Here is a 23,389-nt window from a genome sequence, read left to right as displayed (position 1 = left end):
CACGCACGCACGCACGCACGCATACAGAGAACTAGTCCCGGAAGTGACGCACGTGACGCCCTGGCTGCGTGCTGGTGATATCAACAAAGAGCGCAGACGTCTTCCTGTGGACACGTAAGTCGGCTCTGCTGTGGCGTCAGCGGGGACTGTCGTGATATAACAATGTCGTGATAGGTAGTGGTGTCGGGAAGTATATTTATTATAAACTAATTCTGGCAGGGTTGGGGTTGTCATTGTTCTTGTAAGCGGAACTATGTAAGTTTTGGACTCTCAGGAGAACACACGCCCCCTTCACACGCCCCCTTCACTTTACCTCAGTAATAATAGTAACAGTATATAGGTGGTAATTAGAACTTTCAGGCAGGGTCCTATAGATCTGATCCTGGGAGAGATGGTGGACTACATATGGCACTGATCTGTAGCCTGGTAGGTTATAGGGTGAATAGGGTCCTATTTATGGGTCTGGGACAGTGTTTCCCAACCAGGGTGCCTCCAGGTGTTGCAAAACTACAACTCCCAGAATGCCTGGACAGCCAAAGGCTGTCCAGGCATGCTGGGAGTTGTAGTTTTGCAACATCTGGAGGCACCCTGGTTGGGGAAACACTGGTCTAGGGTCACTGGGCTATTGGATAACCTAACACCACATACTGTGTCGCATCCATAGACTTTAAAGGATATTACACTTTATAGATGCAACACTATATATAACAGTCTACTAAGGACTAGGTTTTGTCTGCTTCATGAAAATATATATATATATATATATATATATATACACACACACATACACACACACATATAGAGGGAGATTTATCAAAACCTGTGCAGAGGAAAACTTGCCCAGTTGCCCATAGCAACCAATCAGCTTGCTTCTTTCATTTTTATGAAGGCCTCTGAAAAATGAAAGCAAACTGGTTGCTATGGGTAACTGGGCAGGTTTTCCTCTGCACATAGTGTTTGCAGGACACATAAGCCTCTGTATCTTACATCAGCGGGTGATCATATCTCATAGACCAGTGTTTCCCAACCAGCATACCTCCAGCTGTTGCAAAACTACAACTCCCAGCCTGCCTAGGCAGGCTGCGAGTTGTAGTTTTGCAACAGCTGGAGGCATCCTGATTTGGAAACATTGTCATTGACCATCATAAACGCAGCATATGGGTGGAGGTATATCTAAACTTGTGTAAAGGAAAAGTACTTCTTTGGTTTCTTTAATTTTTCAAAGGCTGTTTACAAAGTAAGTGATCTGATTGGTTGCTATCAGCAACTGCACAACTCTACAGTTTTTGATGCATTTTCCCCTGTGGATGCTAGTGGATAGAGTTAAGGGAGTAACAAGTGAGAAAGTATGTGGAGAAGGGTGGTGGTCAATGTGGGTGTGTAAAGGAGACCTCTACATTCATGGCCAAAAGTTTTGAGGTGGAGGTTAACAACAAACAATTTTTATCTTGCCAATGACAGACTGTCACCATCTAGTAAACTGGTCGGCTGCACTCTACTAGGGAGATTTATCAAACCCTGTAGAGAAAAGATGCCCATGGCAACCAATCAGTTTGCTTCTTTCATTTTTAACAAGGCCTTTGTAAAATGAATGAAGCACTCTGGTTGCTATGGGCAACTGTCTGGTCTGCACAAGTTTTGATAAATCTCCTCCAATATCTTTGGCCTGTAGTCCAGTTATACACGAGTACCTGTCATCCAAAAAAAAAAAGTTTAGATATTTTGTAAATGTATTTCCAACAACTTTACAATAGCATGTATTTAGCAAATTTTTTTATTTTTATAACATTTTATAGTCCCGGCCGCAAGTCTCTCATAGATTTCCGTCTCATGCTGGCCTGGCATAAAATCTCATACTGCAGCTGAAACTTGTGACAAGCACAGCGCAGCTCACTGCCTGTCAATCAGACAGTGTCCGCAGTACAGCTCTTGACATGGCTGGCCGGTTCCTCCTCTCTGTGTGGCACGTACAGTGCTAAACAGAGAGGAGGAGACTCAGCAGCTGCCCGGCCGTGCTGTGTCCAGAGTCTCTGTGGTGCTCCCGATCGCAGCATAGAAAAAGAAGGGCAGAAGTGAGCAAAGGCAGGCTTCAGATGATGTTGCGCCTGCAGGGCCACTCCACCTTCCTCTCTCGCACTCGGCCAAAGAATGAGCAGCAAAGAATATGGTATTTAGAAGCTGTCTTAACAAAAAAAAAAACCTGCAGGAATAGTGTCAGGGACAGATATTTGGGTGGGGGGGGGGAGATTGGGAACAGTTCAGTTGATGATAGGTACTCTATAAGGCTGCAATCACACATAGCAGGGTTACTGTAAAGTTTCCTATTCAGTTTTTAAGCCAACACCAGAAGTGCAGTAATACAAAGCAAGAAAATTATTTCATTCGAATGACAGGGGATCAAAAGTCGCACAGACTTCCACCAGTGCTGTGGGTGTAGAAATCCAAAAGAAAAATTTGTCCAGCGCATCCCCATGTGTTTAAAGGGGTACTCCGGTGCTTAGACATCTTATCCCCTATCCAAAGGATAGGGGATACGATGCCTGATCGCGGGAGTCCCACCGCTGGGGACTCCCGTGATCTTGCATGCGTCACACGCTGCCTGCCCTGTAGTCGCCGGTAATCAGCCCCGGAGCGAACACGCTCCGGGGACTGATTACAAACAGGGTGCCGCATGCAAGATCACGGGAGTCCCCAGCGGCGGGACTCCCTCGATCAGGCATCTTATCCCCTATCCTTTGGATAAGGGGATAAGATGTCTAAGCACCGGAGTACCCCTTTAAGGGTGTTTTCACACGTGCATATTTTTGCTGCAGACTTGCTACTGCAGATTTTTCTGCCCATTGCCATCAATGGGCAGGAAAATCGGCTGAAGCAGATTTGCAGCAAAAATATGCACGTGTAAATGCACTCTAAAACTTTCTTGATTTTATCACATCCGTGAAAACGTGTACATTACAGGTAATACACATGAGCCATGGTCAGCCTAACGCCTTTTGTGGTTGCCCACTTTATCCAAAGCTTTAGGCTGTCCAGGCATGCTGGGAGTTGTAGTTTTGCAACAGCTGAAGGCACACCGAGAGAATTATCAAAACCTGTCCAGTGAAAAAGTTGCTGAATTGCCCATAGCAACCAATCAGATCTCTTCTCTCATTTTTCAGAAGCCTTTTCAAAAATGAAAAAAGCAATCTGGTTGCTATGGGCAACTCAGCAACTTTTCCTCTGGACAGGTTTTGATAAATCTCTCCCACAGTTTGGAAAAAACTTTTTTTTTTAAAGCGACACGTACACTTTAAAGGAGTACTGTAGTGATTTTAAAATTTTTTATTATCCCATTGTGCCCGGGCTGCATAAAGTAAAACAAACTTTAACTCACCTTCCGTCGCTCCCCTGTTGCACCGATATAGCTCATCTTTCCTCCGGTCCCAGTGTTCTTCCTGCTTCCATGTGCACAGAACGTCACATTGCGATCAGCTTATCACCAGTAACAGCGATGTCCCGCATCAGCCGAGGTGGGATATCGCTGCGACCGGCGATAAGCTGATCGCAATGTGAGGTTCTCTGCACATGGAAGCAGGAAGAACACTGGGACCGGAGGACAGATGAGCTATATCGGTGCAACAGGGGAGCAACGGAAGGTGAGTTAAAGTTTGTTTTATTATATGCAGCCCGGGCACAATGGGATAATAAAGAAAATAACATTACAGTATTCCTTTAAAATAACTATTTTAGCGCTATAGCTTTTGCTGTAGACTAGTAAACAGGCAGAATTAGGTATATAATGCCCCACTATTTACATTACCAGCTAAATATCAGCAGATTGTGCCAGGATGTAGGTGTGGATTCAGTGCCTATGCTCTGAAAAAATCTTACATATTACCTTATCTTGGCTGTAATGGAAATTCCCTTTTAGGCAATGACTTCCTCATATGCCACTCTGTTCCTAGACAGCAGCCAGTCTAAAAAAAAAGGGGGGAGAAGTCAGGTTAGTTATGCTGCCTTATGTCTGTAATTTCCAGCGATCATCGGAGACATGACAGAATCTTTTTATGCATAACTACACGATGACAGCTGTATCTCCTCTGCATTGCGGAAACCACAAAAAGATTATTAGAACATAATTATAACTTTGGTAAGGAGGATTTATTTTCAGAAAGAAGTTTTTGCCTAGAGTACCCCTTTAAGGTTAATGGTTACACTTAGATTTTTTTTTGTAGCACCACTGATTTATTGTAAGCAGGGATCCGGCCATTCACAATAGGTGAAGGTCAGTACTCTCTCCCTCTGGTGGAGGGGGAGGAGCAGGAAAGGAGCCTGGTAGGTGGAGAGAGGCCCCTTTCCCTTAAAAAAAAAAGTTTCTTATTCACCTGTATTATTAAATTATGGTAGGTTGGTTAAAACATGATGTGATAACGAAAGTTGTAGTCACAGATCAAAGCTTTATCTTTTCCTGCTATAGTGATGATGACTAGGCTGCCGTCAGAAGCTTAAAATTGACAGAGCAGGCGGTCTGGTTGACTGCGGTGTAATGCTTAACGCTACTTTGCTCAATATGTCATACAGTTCCTTAAGTGTCTGGTGGAAGATGCAGCTGTCATTATCCTTGGCAGAAACCCTTGGAGCTGAGCTAAAAGACAGTAAGGGCCTATTCACACGACAGAATTTCTGCTTGCTGAATTCCGCCCTAAATGAAAGCCCAACAGTCTTCTATGGGATTCCACACCTTTGAATTTCCGCTTGTGGAATTTCCACACAAATTCCGCATCAATTCCACACTAAATCCGCACAAGCCAGAAACCACCCAAGGAACTGGAATTGGTGTGGAAATTCCGCCTGTGTGAATAGACCCTAACTGTAGAAAGTGAATAGATGGTTCATATGACCTGTAAGCACTGACTTGGATTCACTATTGGACGTTTACCTTAATTCTAATTGAGTACTATATCAGTTCCTTGTTATAAGTTTTATTTTTCAGAAACTTGTCACTTTATAGAGAAACCTCAGCTTAAAACTGGTAACATTATTGATATCTCAATATTGTGTGTTTTTTTTCCCCCCAGCATCTAGCTCTTCAGTCACACTTCATAACACACTGTGAAGACACCATGGAGAGTAAGTGTTACACTGTTAATTATTAAATGTCTGTAAGGCTGCATTCACACTATAAAGTTGTTCCGTTAAAAGATCCGTTAGAAAAGCCTTAGGAACAGATGTTTAACGTCCGTTACAAAATCCCATTCAAGTCTATGGGATTTTTTGATAGTCCATTATAGCCAGTCATGAATAACAGCCGTTAGTTGTGACGGAAGAAATAACAAATTTTTCTTCTGTCACAAGAAATGGGTAAATTAACGGCCATTATTTTTAACATTGAAGTCTATGGCAAACGGATGAGCCTTTATGTCATCCGTTTGCACCTGTTTTATAATATCCGTTATTACTTCTGAGCATGCTCAGAAGAGGTGACATCAGCAGACTCCTGCAGTGCTGAGGGACTACTACTACGCCCTTCCTGGAACAGACTTGTTTCCATTATGGGAGTAGTAATTCCCTAGCTGTGGTAGTCTGCAGACAGCTGGGAAAGCTAAATTAGTGTTTGTACTACTACCTCCATCATGGAACTCTCTGTTCCATGATGGGGGTTGTAGTACAGGGGCTAAGGGATTGATCGCAGCGGGTTTCACTCCTGAGACCCGATGCGATCAGAACTTATTAAGCAGGGGAGCGGGCGGCATGCTCCGCAACCCTGTGATGTATCGTGTGTTTAAACATTCATTTTTAAATACCCCGCAAGAGCCCAGAATGGCTGGTACTGAGGAGCCATTCAGGGCACTCCGCAGGGTTTTTAAAATGAACATTGTTAGTAGCAGCGGGGGCCATATGTATATTAAAAGCGCTTTGGGGGCAAGATGTATATATATAGCCTATATATCTAGCCCCCCCCAGCGCATTTATAATATGCCCCCCGCAGTGCATTAATAAAGATATGACCCCCGTCAGCGATATATATATATATATATATATATATATATATATATACCCCACCAGCGCATTTATATATACTCGAACCCTGCAGCACATTAAATAAAACATGACCCCCACAGCACATTTGTCATAATATGCCACTGCAGCGCTATGAATGAGAAGTATATCTATTAGCAGCGCATGGTGCCAGCAGCCGGCCGGCCGATGATGCTGATAGAAACACTTTTCATACATAGTGCTGCGGCGGCATATGTATATAGAAGCACTGTGGGGGGCAGATAACGCTATATGCCTGCCCCCCCCCAGCGCATCTATATACATATACCCCTGCAGCGCTATGAATGAAAAGTATATATATTACAGCGCATAGTGCCAGCAGCCATCTGCTGGCCCTATGCGCTGCTGATAGATATACTTTTCATTCATAGCGCTGCAGTGGCATATTATGACAAATGCGCTGCGGGGTGTGTATATGTTTATTAATGCTCTGCGGGGGGGTATATATATATATATATATATATATATATATATATGTATATATGTATATAAAATTTCGCTGGCGGGGAGTATATATACATAAATGCGCTGGCGGGGTCATATGTTTATTAATGCGCTGCGGGAGTATATATACATAAATGCGCTGGCGAGGGTCTTATCTTTATTAATGCGCTTTGTGGACCATATTATGCGATGGGGGGCTAGATATATAGGTTATATGTCTGCCCCCCCCTGCAGCACTATATATCTTGCCCCCCACAGTGCTTTTAATATACATATGGCCCCCGCTGCTTCTCACAATGTTCATTTTAAAAACCCTGCAGAGTGCCCTGAATGGCTCTTCAATACCGGCCATTCAGGGCTCCCGTGGGGGATTCAAAAATGAAAGTTAAAACACACTGATATGTCGCAGGGTTTCGGACCATGCCGCCCGCTCCCCTGCTCAATAACTTCTGATTGCATTGGGTCTCAGAAGTGAGACCCGGTGTGATCAATCCCTCAACCCCTGTACTACAACCCCCATCATGGAACAGACTGTGTTCCATGATGAGGGTTGTAGTACAAACACTAATGTAGCCTCCCCAGCCACCGACAGATTCCCGCAGCCAGGGAATTACTACTCCCATCATGGAAACAAGTCTGTTCCATGATGGGAGTAGTAGCAGTCCCGGCTGTAGGAGTCTGTAGACAGAGGTGTTAATACGGCCATACATGAGGGATGTTATAACGGGTCTTAACAGATGAATATTTGTTCAGCTTTTAGCACCCTTTATTTCATCCGTTATTATACTTCCGTTTTTACACAGAAAACAGACGTTTAATAACGGATGAATGCTGAGTGAAAGGAGCCTTATTTGTGTGTCTGTGGCCCCTTTACTGTAAAAAATAAAAAAAATTAAAAAAAAGGAAATGTGAGGCTGAATACATAATTTTGCACAGTGAGGGTGTATTCATATGTACAGTATCCTGCGCTTATTTGATGCGCAGGATTTGAAGCTGCAGACTTCATTATAAACTAAATGACTGAACAAAGCTTCAAATCCTGTGCATGAAATATGTGCAGGATACTGTACATGTCAATACACCCTTAGGGTAAGGTTACACGTGCTGTGTTTTGCTGCATGTTTGCTGCTTCATATATTCCTACCCATTAAAGTCAGTGGGTAGCAAAATACACAGCTGATTTTGTTGCTCATAGACTTCAATGGGTAGGAAAATATGCAGCAGCAAAACATGGCACATGTGACCTTAGGGTGCGGTCACACGTGGCATATTTTGCTGCATATTTTTTTATCCATTGAAGTCAATGGGTAGCAAAATGTGCAGATGATTTTACTACCTAGTTACTTCAATGGATAGGAAAATATGCAGCAGCAAAATACAGCACGTGTAACCCCTACCGTAGTGTATTCCCACGTGCAATATCCTCTGCGTTTGCACAGGATTTGAAGCAGCAGATTTAATGCTGCAGTGTTCAATGTAATTTAAATGAGTGAACACAGCTTAATATCTGCATCTTAAAATCCTGCTCATCAAATATGCGCATGATACTGTATGTGTGAATAGACCCTTGTTGTATTCCCATGTGGATTTGAGCTGCAGATTTGAAGCTGTGTTCAGTCTTTTAGGCTACATTGTACTCTGCAGCATCAAATGTACAGCTTCCAATCCTGTGCATCAAATATGTGCAGGATACTGTACATGTGAATACACCCTCAAAGGGAAACTCTGCTTTTGTAATGTGTAGTGTAAATAATGTATTACACATCTGTATTGAAGTGGTTGGATCAATTTGTGGCAGTGATAGCATGTAGCACTGCTTTAGAGCCTTAATCCACTTTTTATGACCCACATTTATGGCCGTATAGTATACAGTTATGGTATGGTTTACATACTGCAAAAGATTACCTGCAGCTTGGAGAGTGGTGGGATGTAGCAACTTTTACAAGCATTTTTTTATTTATTATTTTTTTATTATATCCATCTAGGTGGATCCAAACATGTGAAAAAAATTATATATTTTTATTTTATTAAAATAGGGCCTTAGGAAACCACCAAAAGGCAGCAGACTGAACACTTGAGGCTCCTTAGTGAGGCCTTAAAAGGCTCTGTCTTGGTGAAAGACGCCCTTTAAAGGACATCTGCAGCAAAAGACAACTTATCCCCTATCCACAGGATAAGGGATAAGTGTCTGATCGCAGGGGACCCCCGCGATCTCCCAAACGGGGCCCCCGCATTGCTGCTCTATGTCAGCAGCTAATGCGCGTAGCTGTCAATGGTACACCCCTCCTCATACAGTTCTATGGGAGAAGTAGAGAGGCATTAACGCTGCATCCCCGCCTCTCCCATAGAACTACATGGAGGAGACGTGTTGGCCGCGATTTCATGCTGCGGCCGGCACGCCTCCTGCATGGGAGAGCTGCAGCAGAGCCGTGGCCCCGTGTAGGAGATCGGGGGGGGGGGAGGGGGGTCTCAGTGGTCGGACCCCCTGCGATCTAACACTTATCCCCTATCCTGTGGATAGGGGATAAGTTGTCTTTTGCTGAAGATGTCCTTTTAGTTTAGTGGTCTGCAAAAACATGTGAAAAGTATTGCTAATGGCTGCAGTAGTTATATATGGCTCTGTATAGACCATGTTCCTCTAATGCATTTCAGAGTATATTTTGGGAAGTGGCGAGATGAGAATGAAATACAGAATCGGATTACATTATCTATTCAAATATCTATACAAACATTCAGTAAAAGCCACGTGAAGGAATATGTACACCTGGATCTGTCCTTTCATTTAGTTGTAAGGGACAGTTTTCTCCACGCACCGTCTCTCATACAACAGTTTGATGGCTTTATCTCTTATGTTTTGAATCCATAAGCTGACATTATCTTGTTACAGTAAACCTTGAAAGTAACTGTACAGAAATACTTTTACAATTGTCTTTACTATTTATTCTTATATTATTGATTTTATTATAGCAATGTCGGCTTCTCCACCAATTCGTGGGACCGGGGATGGGATGGAGACAAAAGAGACCTTAAAATCTGTTGAAATTAGAACATTGCACACCAAGACCGCTCACAGTCCAAAAAGAAAAAGTTCTCCGACACCATCCATTAGTCCTGGTGTCCTTCAGCTGGGCAAAGTTCAGACAGAGAAAGCAGTGGAGATAGAAGCATTCCGACTTATCATTCCTAAATCTGCAATAACCCACACAGTTCTGACTAAGCAGGTTAAATCACAGGAGGTGAATGGACATAATAAGGTAGAACTGGTGGACTGTGTAACTGAACCATGGAAACAACTCTCAGAAATGAAGAGCACTTTAGAAAAATTGAAGAATTCAGAGAGGCGATTACTGCAAGACAAGGAAGGGCTTTCTAACCAGCTTAAAGTCCAGACTGAGGTAAGAATATATGTTAGTGGGATTCATCTGAAGTCGTAGCGAGAAAGGTTAAGAGGACTGACCTGCATTTACACTTGACATTTTTTGAGCCAACTACAGGAGTCCATGCAAGAAAAGAGAAGTACCAACATTTGTTATACTTTTTCAATCTTTTAGACCTTAAAAGGATACTCCGGTGGATAAAAAAATGTTTTCTAATAAACTGGTGCCAGAAAATTAAACAGATGTGTAAATCTAAAAAATCTTAAAGGGGTATTCCAGGATTTTTTTTTTACAATGCTACAGGGGCTGTAAAGTTAGTGTAGTCCATAATATAGTGTCTGTACCTGTGTGTGACGGTTTTCTCACAATTCTTCTGGGATTTTCACCCCAATATTTATTTTTAACAGCATACAAAATGACTGTTGCCTCAGATTTTTCTCAGCTTGCAATGTGGCCGAGACCGGACTCACTAGTCAGCTGATGACAGGGAGCCTCTCTGCTTCTGTGGGTGGAGCCAGGGGTGTGGAAATTTTAAAAAAAAAACTACTCGTCCAAGGGACTAAAGCGGAACACAATCTACTTGTCCCTCAAGAAAATCCACTTGTCCTGGTAAATAAAATAATTTCCACCAAAATAGTACAATCCCCCCCCCCCACTAGACCACCAGGGATGGTTATGAGATCCCTGTAGACACTGCTGTCAACTTAGACAGCGGTGATCTAATGGTTTAATAGCGGCCACGGCGATCGCAGCATGTCAGGCTATTAGTGGCGGGAGAGCTGTAGCTAGCCCCCCCCCAATCTGACCCCTATAACTCCAATTTTTCCATATACAGGGATGTATGAGGGTAATCTTATGTGCGGGGATCTGTAGTTTTTATCGGAACCATTTCTTATCAGAACTTTTATTAGGAAAGGGGCTTATTCACATATATACGCACTTCTTAAAATATTTTAATCACTATTTTTCAGTCTTCATAGGGACTTATATATGGAGTCTTTTGATTGGAAAACACTGAACAACGCTGTGTTGCAGGGGGGGGGGGGTTCTGCTTCTCCAGTTTATGTGGTGCATTTTGTGTCAGAAAATGCTGGAAGTTGCATTTAGTTACTAGATAACTACAACACCCAGCATGCCCTGATACAGCCTATGGTTGTGTGGGTGTTGCAGCATGTTGCACTGTATAGTAGGACAGTTAAGGTTATTGTGTAACATGCTGGGAGTTGTAGTTTTGGTTTGTGTCAGCTGCAGAGCCATAGCCTGTGTTAAGGAATACTGGGAATTACAGTTAGTAACTACAACACCCAGCATGTCCTGATACAGCCTATGGCTCTGCAACTGACCCAAACCAAAACTACAACTCCCAGCATGTTGCACTTTATAGTTCTACAGATTAGATTATGGTGTAACATGCTGGGAGTTGTAGTTTTGGTTCGGGAGTGTTTGCGTGCATCCGTGGAGCTCTTGGTCGTTTGGCGAGTATGAAGGGGGCGGGATTCTGGTGGTGCAATTTAGTGCGGGTGGCCAGAAACCACTAAAAATAAAAAATAAAAATTAGATAGCACAACTGGCAGCAGCACTTGTCAGTCCACCCCTGTACAAAACATACATGCATACACATCATACATACACACATACATACACCGGGCAACTGCCCCCTATATTATACATTACATACATACATCATACATACAGACACATCATACATACACCCGCCGCTGCCCCCCATCATACATTACATACACACACACAGACATCATACACACATCACACATACACTCAAACCATACATATACACCATACATATGCACACATCATATACACCTGCCGCTGCCCCCATCATACATACACACATTCATACACACATCATATATACACAGACATACACACATCATATATACACAGACATCATACACACATGTATACACAGACATCATACACACATCATACATACACACATCATATATACACACATCACACATACACTTAAACCATACATATACACCATACATATGCACACATCATACATACACCCGCAGCTGCCCCCCATCATACATTACATACACACCCCTACCCCTTAATTCCCTGGTTGAACTTGATGGACATATGTCTTTTTTCGACCGTACTAACTATGTAACTACACACATACACAGACATCATACACACATCACACACAGACATCATACACACATCATATATACACAGACATCATACCCATACAGACATCTTACACACATCACACATACACTCACATCATACATATACACCATACATATGCACACATCGCACGTACACCCGCTGCTGATACACCCCCCCTAATTATACATTACATACATATACAACCACCCTTCCCGCCGCCTGCATGCTCGGCCTCCTCACCTCAGCTTCACACCCCCCGCTCTACATTACACAAGAAGCAGGGGGAAAGCGAAGACGAACACAGCTCGGTACACAGCTCCATCCCCCGCACACAGCTCGGTTCACAGCTCAATTCCCTCCCCGCACACAGCTCCATCCCCCTCCCCCTGCTCTGTCTCTGCTCTGTCTCCCCAGGACCTCCTCTACCACGGGGAGGCTGCAAGTTTGCACATTGAAAACACAGAGCGGGGGGGGGGGGGGGTGAGAGGACACACTGCACTGCACGGGGAAAACACAGAGCAGGGTGGGGGACTGCTATGTGTGAGGAGGACAGACTGCACGGGGAGGATTTCTGTGTGTGAAGGAGGACAGACTGGGGCACGGGGTGGGCTCTCTTAGCAGCGGCCCCCTCCATACTCCCTGAGCGCCGGTGTGAGGTGCAGACTTGCATCGGCTCCTGCGCCTCACACCGGCATTAAAGAAAAATAAGGGGGAAGTCGGTCTGTCCATGCTAGCCCGATACAGGGCTAAATCTATGAAAAATTCACCTGCCCGGCACCCAAAACTACTTGTCCCGGGCGTCGGGCGATAGGATTTTCACATCCCTGGTGGAGCGATCGCTTGGTGGGAGAGAGATCAATCTGCAACTAATGCAACAGCTGTAGGCACCCTGATTGAAAACCACAGGTCTTTTGATGGATGCAGTTCATTTATGTTTCAATGGGTGGGGTGGCTGATGTGTGGGAGGGAGGAAGACGGAATTGTGGGATTTGTAGTCAAAAAAAGAAATGTCAAACAGGAAATACAAGTTCACAAAAAGCTAGCCACAGTGTTATGGTAATCTCACAACATAGCCATTTAGCCCCAAGACAAGCGCAGATCCTTCCTAAGCATGTCCATTACTGTCCGCCAGGTATGTACTAAAATCACCTTAAGGTGGATAACCCTTTTAATCCTACCAGTACTTATCAGCTGCTGTATGCTACAGAGAAAGTTGAATAGTTATTTTCTGTCTCACCACAGTGCTCTCTGCTGACACCTCTATCTCTGTCAGGAACTGTCCAGAGCAGGAGAGGTTTGCTATGGGGATATGCTCTAGGAATACAAATTTCCTAAAGAGAAAAAAAACACCATACCTAGAGCATACTAACCCCCCAAAAATTGTGAAAAAGAGCGCAAAAAAAAGTACTCGGAGCATTTTATATTTGCGTACTAAACTCTGGTCTCAAAAAAGAAATGCTGGTAAAAAATGGTTTTCTGGCCAAATGCACTTGGGAGCCACCACTACAATATATGGAGCCAAAGCTTCCAGCTCCTGTACATTTATTTCCTGCGCTGCAGCAATGTCGAACAGCTGATTGGCGGGGTGCCAACACCCAGCACCCCCACCAGTTAGATATTGATACCCTGTGGATAGACCATGAGTAGTTTTACTTTTAATTTTCATGGCCATAAAATAAAGTGTGAACTGAATGTGTGTGGCTGTTTTACTATGGAGGTCAATAGAACTCAATAGTTAAAAAAAAAAAAAAAAAAGGGGGCAAAAACTGTAAACATAACCTTAGGCACTCTGCACTTTTTGGCAACCTGGGGGTAAGGTTTATAAAAATTTGCAAGTTCAAAGGGATGTAGTTGCCCATAGCAACCAAGTAATCTGTTCATTTGCCATTTTCCTCTGCACAGTTTTTAATGGACATATAATATAGGAAAGTCCCATTCAGTAAGGAGTCTGGATTAAAGGGGTACTCTGCTGCTCAACGTTTGGACCAAACTGTTCCAAACGCTGGAGCTGTAGTCATAGTTCCGCCCCTCATGACATCACGCCCCGCCCCCTCAATGCAAGTCTATGCATAGACTTGCATTGAGGGGGTGGGACGTGACATCATGAAATGGGCGTGGCTATGACGTCACAAGCTCCCGACTCCAGCGTTCGGAACAGTTTGTTCCAAATGCTGAGCAGCGGAGTACCCCTTTAACTCCTCTCATGGGACTATGAATCATCTGCTTAGTTTCCTATATGACAGTTTTTTATTCTTTACACAATTTATCATTTTCACGGTTCGTTTTCCACATTTGTCATACGTTTAATGTAGATAAGTCTTTAATCAAATATCCCCTACCTCTTCCTTCCTGCATCAGAATTATTGTTCAGAATGGTTGTAATACTTTAGAATTATGACATTTAAGCAACAGAATGAAGTAGGGCATTATAATATGTCTGTTTTAAGGGGGTACTCCAGTGGGGGAAAAAAATTTCAAATCTGGTTCCAGAAAGTTAAACAGATTTGTAAATTACTTCTATTACAAGACCTTAACCATTCCAGTACTTATCAGCTCCAGAGGAAGTTAAGTAGTTCTTTTCTGTCTGACCACAGTGCTCTCTGCTGACACCTCTATCCATGTCAGGAACTGTCCAGGGCAGGAGAGGTTTGCTATGGGGATTTGCTCCTGCTCTGAACAGTTCCTGACATGGACAGAGGTGTCAGCAGAGAGCACTGTGGTCTGACTGAAAAAAAAAAAAAACTCCATCTGGAACATACAGCAGCTGATAAGTACTGGAAGGATTAAGATTTTTTAATAGAAGTAATTTACAAACCTGTTTAACTTTCTGGAGCCAGTTTATTTGAAAAAAAAATTTCCACAAGGAAGAATATACAACATGAGCTAGACATGCAGCATTTACATCAGTGACAGATAAATCATGTTGAAAAACATGAAATTTAAAGTGTACCCATCAGATCCAACAAAAAACATTTTTTTATATATCATTCAGTACCTAATCCTTACCATGAATATCTAATTTTTGTGTCTAACACCTTTTATTTTTTATTTTTTTTATTACACTTTTAATTTAGCTCACTAGTCTGAATTCCTCTCAAAGGGAGGGGGTGTGGCTTCACTGTGCAGGTCTCCACCCCCTCCCTCAGTATGCTGTCTGCTCACATCTCCCCTAGTATTACCAAAACTACAACTCCCAGCTTGTCCTCACTGACAGTAGCGGGACACAAGCTGACAGTGGGAGGATTTTTCCTCTAGCTGTGAACCCTGCACTCACAGCTGTCAATCAAGGAAGTGTGTCCATGATGTAGGTGATGATGCATGGACACAGCAGGACCAGTATGTGTCCAAGTTGTTTGACTGGCTTTTTCAGTATTGGTTATGTGTATTGGTTTTGCATGCTTTACAACATATCAAAAGGTTTTTGTATCTGACAGTGCCCATTTAACAAGTCTGCACCATTTCATTTAACACTTTATTACTTTGCTCAAATAAATGTATTCATAGCCTTGTAAAATAAGCCTTAGCAGACAATATTGCATATACCCAGGGATACTTAAAACTACAAAATATGATTTTCTTTACAAGACTTAGCTCTGCTTTTCTGTTGAATACACAACACCATAAAGAAAGTCATGAATCCATCATAATCTTTCTGTTTGTTACATTTAGAGGAAAGATGTGGCAGTGAATTTCCCCAAACCATTAACTTTAATTAAGCGATTCTGCTTTTACTCCTTAAGTACATCCTTTTTTTACATTTTGTTTTTGTAGTTCCCTTATATATTGCTTAGCATAGCTTCAAATATAAAACTTTACTAAGGGTACATTCATTCATACAGTATCTGCTGCATTTTCTGGAGCTAATTTTTCTACCCTTTGACGTCAGTAGGTATTAAAATCAGGTATTCTGGAGATTTTTTATATATATATAGATATATATGATTTTATTTTCTATAGATCTGTAGCAGTTAACCCCTAGAAGATGCAGGGCATAGAGGTACACCCTGGGCGCCTGGGACATAGTATACCAGCACGTACCTGTACGCCCTGAGTCCTGCTGTGGCTGTGACGCTGATGTCCGCCTTTAACCCCTCAGATGTCGTGATCAATATTGATCACGGCACCTATGGCCATACGGCGGTTCTGATGGCTGATCTGATCACCCACGGGGACCAGATCAGCTAAGATGGCGGCCGGAAAGCTCCTTACCTGCCTCCTGCTGCCATCATGGGGTCGTCTTCTTTGGTCTGCCATCAAGCAGATCAGAGAATTAGATCACAGATAACACTGATTAGTCCTATGCATTCTAATGATTGCAATACATAGTTCACTTTGGGGGGAAAAAAATAATAAATTAATAAAAGTGAATATGCCCCTCCCCCAATAAAAATAAAATTCCCCTCTTTTTCTATAAAAAAAAAAAGAGTAAAAAAAATTAAAATAAATCAACCGTGTAGAAATGTTTGATCTATAAAAAGATCATGTTAATGATCCCATACGGTGAACGGCGTAAACATGAAAAAAAATACCAAAGTCCAATCACATCATATATAATAAAAATATTTTTTCATAAACAGCGGGCAAAAAAACTTTGCAACAAGAATGGTACCAATAAAAACTAAAGATCACGGCACAAAAAATGACCCTCATGCATCCACCTTTTTGATACCTTTTCACATGTGGCCATGGCCTATCTTGTAATACATGCGGATGTAAGGTCTCTGTATTGAGGCTGCTGATCTTCTGTTCCCTCTACAGCCTACAATGTATTTCCTCTCAGTTGTGCTAACAGACACTGATCCAAAGGAGTGTGATCCTCTCCTGAGTCTTCCATTGTTGCTCTCCTGTCTGTATACTGTAGATCTTGTCCCTGTGTTCTTGTTTTGTGTGTGTTTTGCCCTCTCTAACCACTTTGATGCTTTCCCCTCTCCATTGTCTGCTGTGTACAAGCTTCTGATCCTCCCTGCTGCTTTGTCCTAACACAGAGGAGGGAGGAGAAGAGCGGGAGCAGTGTGCAAAGGTGTCCATAACATTTAAGGCTTTCAGAATTTAGTACTTTATGTAACTATGAATGCAAAGTATTTCAGCTTTGTCTTCTTGAGCATTATTTGAGTATGGTCTATTGCCTTCTTTAAAGGTTAATAGAGAATTGAAGAAGTTGCTGGTGGCCTCTGTCGGAGATGATTTACAATATCATTTTGAGCGCATTGCTCGAGAAAAGAATCAACTTATTCTTGAGAATGAAGCATTGGCGCGGAATACAGCCCAGCTCTCAGAACAGCTAGAACGCATGTCAATTCAGTGTGATGTATGGAGAAGCAAGTTTCTTGCCAGCCGGTAAGTCAGTAATCACTAATTCAGATGCATAAGTGTACATATGGAGAGATTGATCAAAACCTGTCCAGAGGAAAAGTTGCTGAGTTGCCCATAGCAACCAATCAAATCGCTTCTTTCATTTTTGAAAAGGCCTCTGTACAAGTAAAGAAGCGATCTGATTGGTTGCTACCGGCAACTCAGCAACTTTTGCTCTGGACAGGTTTTATAAATCTCCCCCATTATGTTTACATGGTGAAAAACTTCATGACATTTGACATACCTGTATGTTATATTGTTAGCAAATGTGGTGCAGGATCTAATCTTCATGCATGGTGAGTGCCTGCTGTCATATACATTTGAGACCTTTTGGTAGCCAGTATCTGGGGAAAATTTATCAAAACCTGTCCAGAGGAAAAGTTGCCGAGTTGCCCATAGCAACCAATCAGATTCTAGCTTTCATTTTTCAGAGGCCTTTTCAAAAATGAAAGGGATCTGGTGGCTATAAGCACTTCAGCAACTTTTCCCCTGGACAAGTTTTAATAAATCTCCCACTCTGATCTCAGCTGTTTAACCCACTAAATGGTTTAATAGATTCTAAGCAGATAGGGACCTGTCACCTGGGCACCCCGATTCCCCTCACGCCTCACAATCAAAAGGGTAGATAGGGGCATAGTGAATGCCCCTAGGCCTGCTATCCCAGTACTTCTTGTACTTCGAGAGCTGTCAAATGCAATACAGTAGTGTTGTATAAGCAGTCACCCCCCTTTCCAAAATCAAGGATAAAAGGCTAATAAGTCATATCTACCCCAAAATGGGACCAATAAAGCTATACCTCTCCTCGCAAAAATAAAGTTATAGGGTTTAGAATATAGCCATGCAAAGAGGTTTTAATGTAATTTTTACCACAAAGTAAAAGCATTACCATCATAAAAATAAAAAAAATTGACATATCAATAGGATATGTCAAAAGTTATTGATCACATCGGGTCTCACTCCTGAGACTAGAAGTCTATGCAAAGAATTTTACATATCTCTAAGCTGGCAGGGGAGTGGAGCACAATGCCACCCTGCTTCCTTGGCTTATTACTCATGATCGCAGCGGGTCTCAGGAGTGAGGCCTAGTGCGTTTAACAACTTTTAACATGTCTGATCGACATTTCAAAAGTTATTTTTAATGACCGTAACTCTTTAATGTCATACAAATTGAGAATTGCATTTGTTTTTCATTCCATCCTACTTACAAAATGGTAAATGAAAAGTAGCCCCAATTCAGCTCTGTAACAGAAGAAGAAAAATGTTATTGCTCTTACGAGGAATGAAACAAAACATTTTTGACTAACACTTGTAAAGAACAGAGAGAAGAGAGAAACCTTTCTGGCTTCATACTGCCAATAAGACTACTAGCTGGCAAAAGACTTGTGTAGTTATGTGAAAGCCTTGGCACACCGATATTTGTTTTTTCTTGTTTTGCAGTGTTATGGCAGATGAATTGACTAACATAAGGGCAAATCTTCAGAGGCAAAATAGAGAGACCCAAAGTGCACTTCAAGATTTGTTAAGTGAAAGGGACCAGTGTCGGCAGGAAATGTCTGAAACACAAAAGTAAGCCACTGTTTTTCTGTGAAATAAAAAGTATATTGGTATTATTGTTTTCCACTCTCTAAGCACTTGTGGTATTGAGAAAGTTTACGTAATTGAAGATGCGTCTTTTCCTTAAAAAATATGTATTTTGTGTAGCTGATTGTGAATTATGTATTTTGTGTAGCTGACTTGTCTATTCTGGTAACATGTGAGTCTTTGGGAGGGCTGCTTGTATAGCTAAAGATGTTGGTCTCTGGTAAATTGACATGTTGAGCTCTGTCATGAATTTAAAGGGGTACTTTTTAAATCAACTGGTGCCAGAAAGTTAAACAGATTTGTAAATTACTTCTATTAAAAAATCTTAATCCTTCCAGTACTTTTTAGCTGCTGAATACTACAGAGGAAATTATTTTTGGAACACAGAGCTCTCTGCTGACATCACGAGCACAGTGCTCTCTGCTGACATCTCTGTCCATTTTAGGAATTGTCCAGAGTAGGAGAAAATCCCCATATCAAACATATGCTGCTATGGACAGAGATGTCAGCAGAGAGCACTGTGCTCGTGATGTCAGCAGAGAGCTCTGTGTTCTGAAAATAATTTCCTCTGTAGTATTCAGCAGCTAATAAGTACTGGAAGGATTAAGATTTTTTTTTAGTAGAAGTAATTTACAAATCTGCTTAACTTTCTGGCACCAGTTGATTTAGAAAACAAAATTTTCCTACCAGAGTTCCACTTTAATGTAAGCACCACCTAATCTGTGGTCTCAGGAAACTTGTCCAGTATATTCACATTATTTATGTTTAGGCTATATATATATTTTTTTCTAATCTGTTATTTTCTGATGAGAGTACATGTCTGGCTTGAGCTGCTACATAAAAAAAAAAGATGTATAGCTGTAAGAAACTTATCCCCAGTGTATGATCATGGGTTGTTCGACTGCTGGGACTCCCCCCGCGATTACCCATATGGGGCCCCGACTTAGCTCCTCTGTGTGCCATTTCACACACAGCCCATAATCTGGTACATTTATCTCTATCGAAGAGGCGGAGACACAACGTTTGTGTGTCTTTGCCTCTCCCATAGAAATGAATGGACGGGGCGTGTTTGAATCCGTTGACGTGCCTCCCACGTTCATACACTTATCCCCTATCCTGTGGATAGGGGATATGTTCCTTACCACTGGACATCTTCTACAAAGCCAGTTGAGGTATGCTATACAGTGTATACTTCACCTCTCACTATATGCTGCACTGCTGTTGTATATTGTGCACTAGTTTTTATCTATAATCTGCCGTTGAGGAAATTTTACTTAGGTCTGACATTTCACCTTTTTTTTTCCTGCAGAGTATTAGAAGAGCTTCTCATCTCTTTGCAATGGGGAAGGCAGCAGACTTATTACCCTATTGCTCAACCATACTCTACCACAGAGCTTGTGGCAGCAAACCGGAATTTAGCAGTGGCTGTAAAGTCTCATCTTATTGGAAACACTGGATCAGAAAGCCCTAAACACGCTTCACAGACAACTGAATTTTGCAGTACTCCTGCAGAAAAAATGGCAGAAATGGTAAATGACCTTTCTTTCCTCTTAAAGAAATGTTTACATTACAGCTTCTATTACACATGAATTGTGTCAATGACAAAAGCAAAGGAGTTGGCATGATCCTCCATTTTGCAGTCCTTATTGACAGAATACAGAATTGTAATTGGTACCTGTAATCTGCTGATGGTGGTGATAGATAAATCGCTGTATATTCAATTACTTGGTATGTAGTTATCACCAGATCTAAATCAATACTTTTGGGTTTTCCAACCAGCTGTATTAAGTGGTATTGTTTTTATTATGTTTCAGATACTAAAGACACAGGATCCTATTACATGTTCTGAGATGTCTTCAGAAATTTCCTTCTCGGACTCCTCCCCTTCCTTTTTAGCTGCCAAAAAAAGTATTGGACGATTTCATCCATACACCAGATATGAGAATATAACCTTCAATTGCTGCAATCACTGCCAGGGAGAACTGATCGCTTTATAAGAGGACTTAGCCCTTACTAGTGAAGACAATGTTAGTCAGATAGCAATAATTTCTATGCTCAGGCCTAAGATGATGGCACACGGCACAGTGCAATAAAAACTTGTTCAGAGGGAAATAATGAATATACCGTTCTAGCAGAAGCTACAGTCAGGTACATAAATATTTGGACATGGACACAGTTCTAAAATTTTTGGCTCTATACACCACCACAATGGATTTGAAATTAAACAAACAAGATGTGCTTTAACTGCAGACTGTCAGCTTTAATTTTAAGGGTATTTACATCCAAATCAGGTGAAAGGTGTAGGAATTACAACAGTTTGCATATGTGCCTCCCACTTGTTAAGGGACCAAAAGTAATGGGACAGAATAATAATCATAAATCAAACTTTCACTTTTTAATACTTGGTTGCAAATCCTTTGTAGTCAATTACAGCCTGAAGTCTGGAACGCATAGACATCACCAGGCATTGCTGGGTTTCATCCCTGGTGATGCTCTGCCAGGCCTCTACTGCAACTGTCTTAAGTTCCTGCTTGTTCTTGGGGCATTTTCCCTTCAGTTTTGTCTTCAGCAAGTGAAATGCATACTCAATCGGATTCAGGTCAGGTGATTGACTTGGCCATTGCATAACATTCCACAAAAAAACTCTGGTTGCTTTTGCAATATGCTTTGGGTCATTGTCAATCTGCACTGTGAAGCGCCGTCCAATGAGTTCTGAAGCATTTGCTGAATATGAGCAGATAAAATTGCCCAAAACACTTCAGAATTCATCCTGCTGCTTTTGTCAGCAGTCACATTATCAATAAATACAAGAGAAGCAGTTACCATTGGCAGCCATACATGCCCATTATGCTATGACACTACCACCACCATACTTCACTGATGAGGTGGTATGTTTAGGATCATGTTCCTTTCCTTCTCCATACTCTTCTCTTCCCATCACTCTGGTACAAGTTGATCTTGGTCTCATCTGTCCATAGGATGTTGTTCCAGAACTGTGAAGGCTTTTTCAGATGTCGTTTGGAAAACTCTAATCTGGCCTTCCGGTTTTTGAGGCTCACCAGTGGTTTACATCTTGTGGTGAACCCTCTGTATTCACTCTGGTGAAGTCTTCTCTTGATTGTTGACTTTGACACGAATAAGCCTACCTCCTGTAGAGTGTTCTTTATCTGGCCAACTGTTGTGAAGGGGGTTTCCTTCACCAGGGAAAGAATTATTCGGTCATCCTCCAGAGTTGTTTTCCTTGGTCTTCCGGGTCTTTTGGTGTTTCTGAACTCACCAGTGCGTGCGTTCTCTTTTAAGAATGTTCCAAACAGTTGTTTTGGCCACACTTAATGTTTTGGCTATTTCTTTGATGGGGTTGTTTTGTTTTTTTCAGCCTAATGATGGCTTGCTTCACTGATAGTGACAGCTCTTTGGATCTCATCTGGAGAGTTGACAGCAACAGATTCCAAATGCAAATAGCACACTTGAAATGAACTCTGGACCTATTATCTGCTCATTGTAATTGAGATAATGTGAGAAAAACACGAACCTCGCCAAGGAACAGCTGACAAGTGGGAGGCACATATGCAAACTGTTGTAATTCCTACACCGTTCACCTGATTTGTATGTAAATACCCTCAAATTAAAGCTGACAGTCTGCAGTTAAAGCACATTTGTTTGAAATCTGTTGTGGTGGTGTTTAGAGCCAAAAATGTTAGAATCGTGTCGATGTCCCAATATTTATGCACCTGACTAGGTGTTTTGAGAGTCACGGTGTGCAGTGACTTTTTATTGAGGTCCTTTAACACTATTAGGTCATTCCATTATGCAATCTTTTTAAAGTTGCTTTCTTCAGTATTCTTCCCCCAGGGATATTTGACATATTTTTGTTGTTATTTTCAGTGTTTTCAGACTGTATGTCTTGTATTAATTTAAAGGAACAGGTATTATTAAAATGCTGTGTTTTCATCTATTTTTTTCTGAAATATCATTTATATGAGTGTTGTATGAGACCTAACAAAAAACATTAAAGGTTCTCCATTCAACCACAAAGTGCAAAAAAAAAAAAAAAAACATAACCGAACCATGACACTTGTGTGAGTAGAACCCTACAGAAAAAGCTTGATGTTGCATTACTTACAGGTCCTGGTTACCTGTCTCTTTCCTCTATCTGTAGTGAAGACCTTGTGAAGATTGAAATCGCCATTGACACCAATAACCACTGTACATTTTATTCTGGTCTGAGGAGCGACCGTATACATGTATTTGAGAATACTGTACTGCATGGACTTGAAATCCCACAGAATTTCTTGATAATACAGTAAACAATTTCCAAAGACAACCTATTTGGAAAGACCACCCCCTTGTTCTAACCATCTATTGTGTGACAGATTGTGTCCATTGTACCTTATGCATAGTTTCCATTTTCTTTGAGAAGACTACCTTCATGGAAGACCACTTTTTTGGAGGTAATC

General features: G+C 41.8%; 1 protein-coding gene across 2 annotated transcripts; it reads left to right on the top strand.

The window, feature by feature from the left end:
• Position 1: 1 nt before the first annotated feature.
• Positions 2 to 22,911, top strand: BLZF1 (basic leucine zipper nuclear factor 1). Of its 2 annotated transcripts, none has more exons than XM_056558199.1 (7): positions 2 to 114; positions 5,058 to 5,109; positions 9,451 to 9,878; positions 17,137 to 17,336; positions 18,789 to 18,917; positions 20,242 to 20,461; positions 20,747 to 22,911. In XM_056558199.1, exons 2-7 carry the CDS (start codon positions 5,103 to 5,105, stop codon positions 20,927 to 20,929), a joined length of 1,167 nt encoding a protein of 388 aa, XP_056414174.1. In that variant the 5' UTR covers positions 2 to 114; positions 5,058 to 5,102; the 3' UTR covers positions 20,930 to 22,911. The 2 variants fall into 2 exon arrangements, with proteins under 2 accessions (XP_056414174.1, XP_056414175.1); XM_056558200.1 differs by lacking the exon at positions 2 to 114 and adding an exon at positions 3,738 to 4,129.
• Positions 22,912 to 23,389: the final 478 nt, after the last annotated feature.

This window comes from Hyla sarda, chromosome 2 (genome assembly GCF_029499605.1).
Source record: "Hyla sarda isolate aHylSar1 chromosome 2, aHylSar1.hap1, whole genome shotgun sequence".
NCBI lineage: Eukaryota > Metazoa > Chordata > Amphibia > Anura > Hylidae > Hyla > Hyla sarda.
The sequence above is the reverse complement of the archived record's forward strand: the minus strand, read 5'-3'. Positions and strand labels throughout refer to the sequence as shown.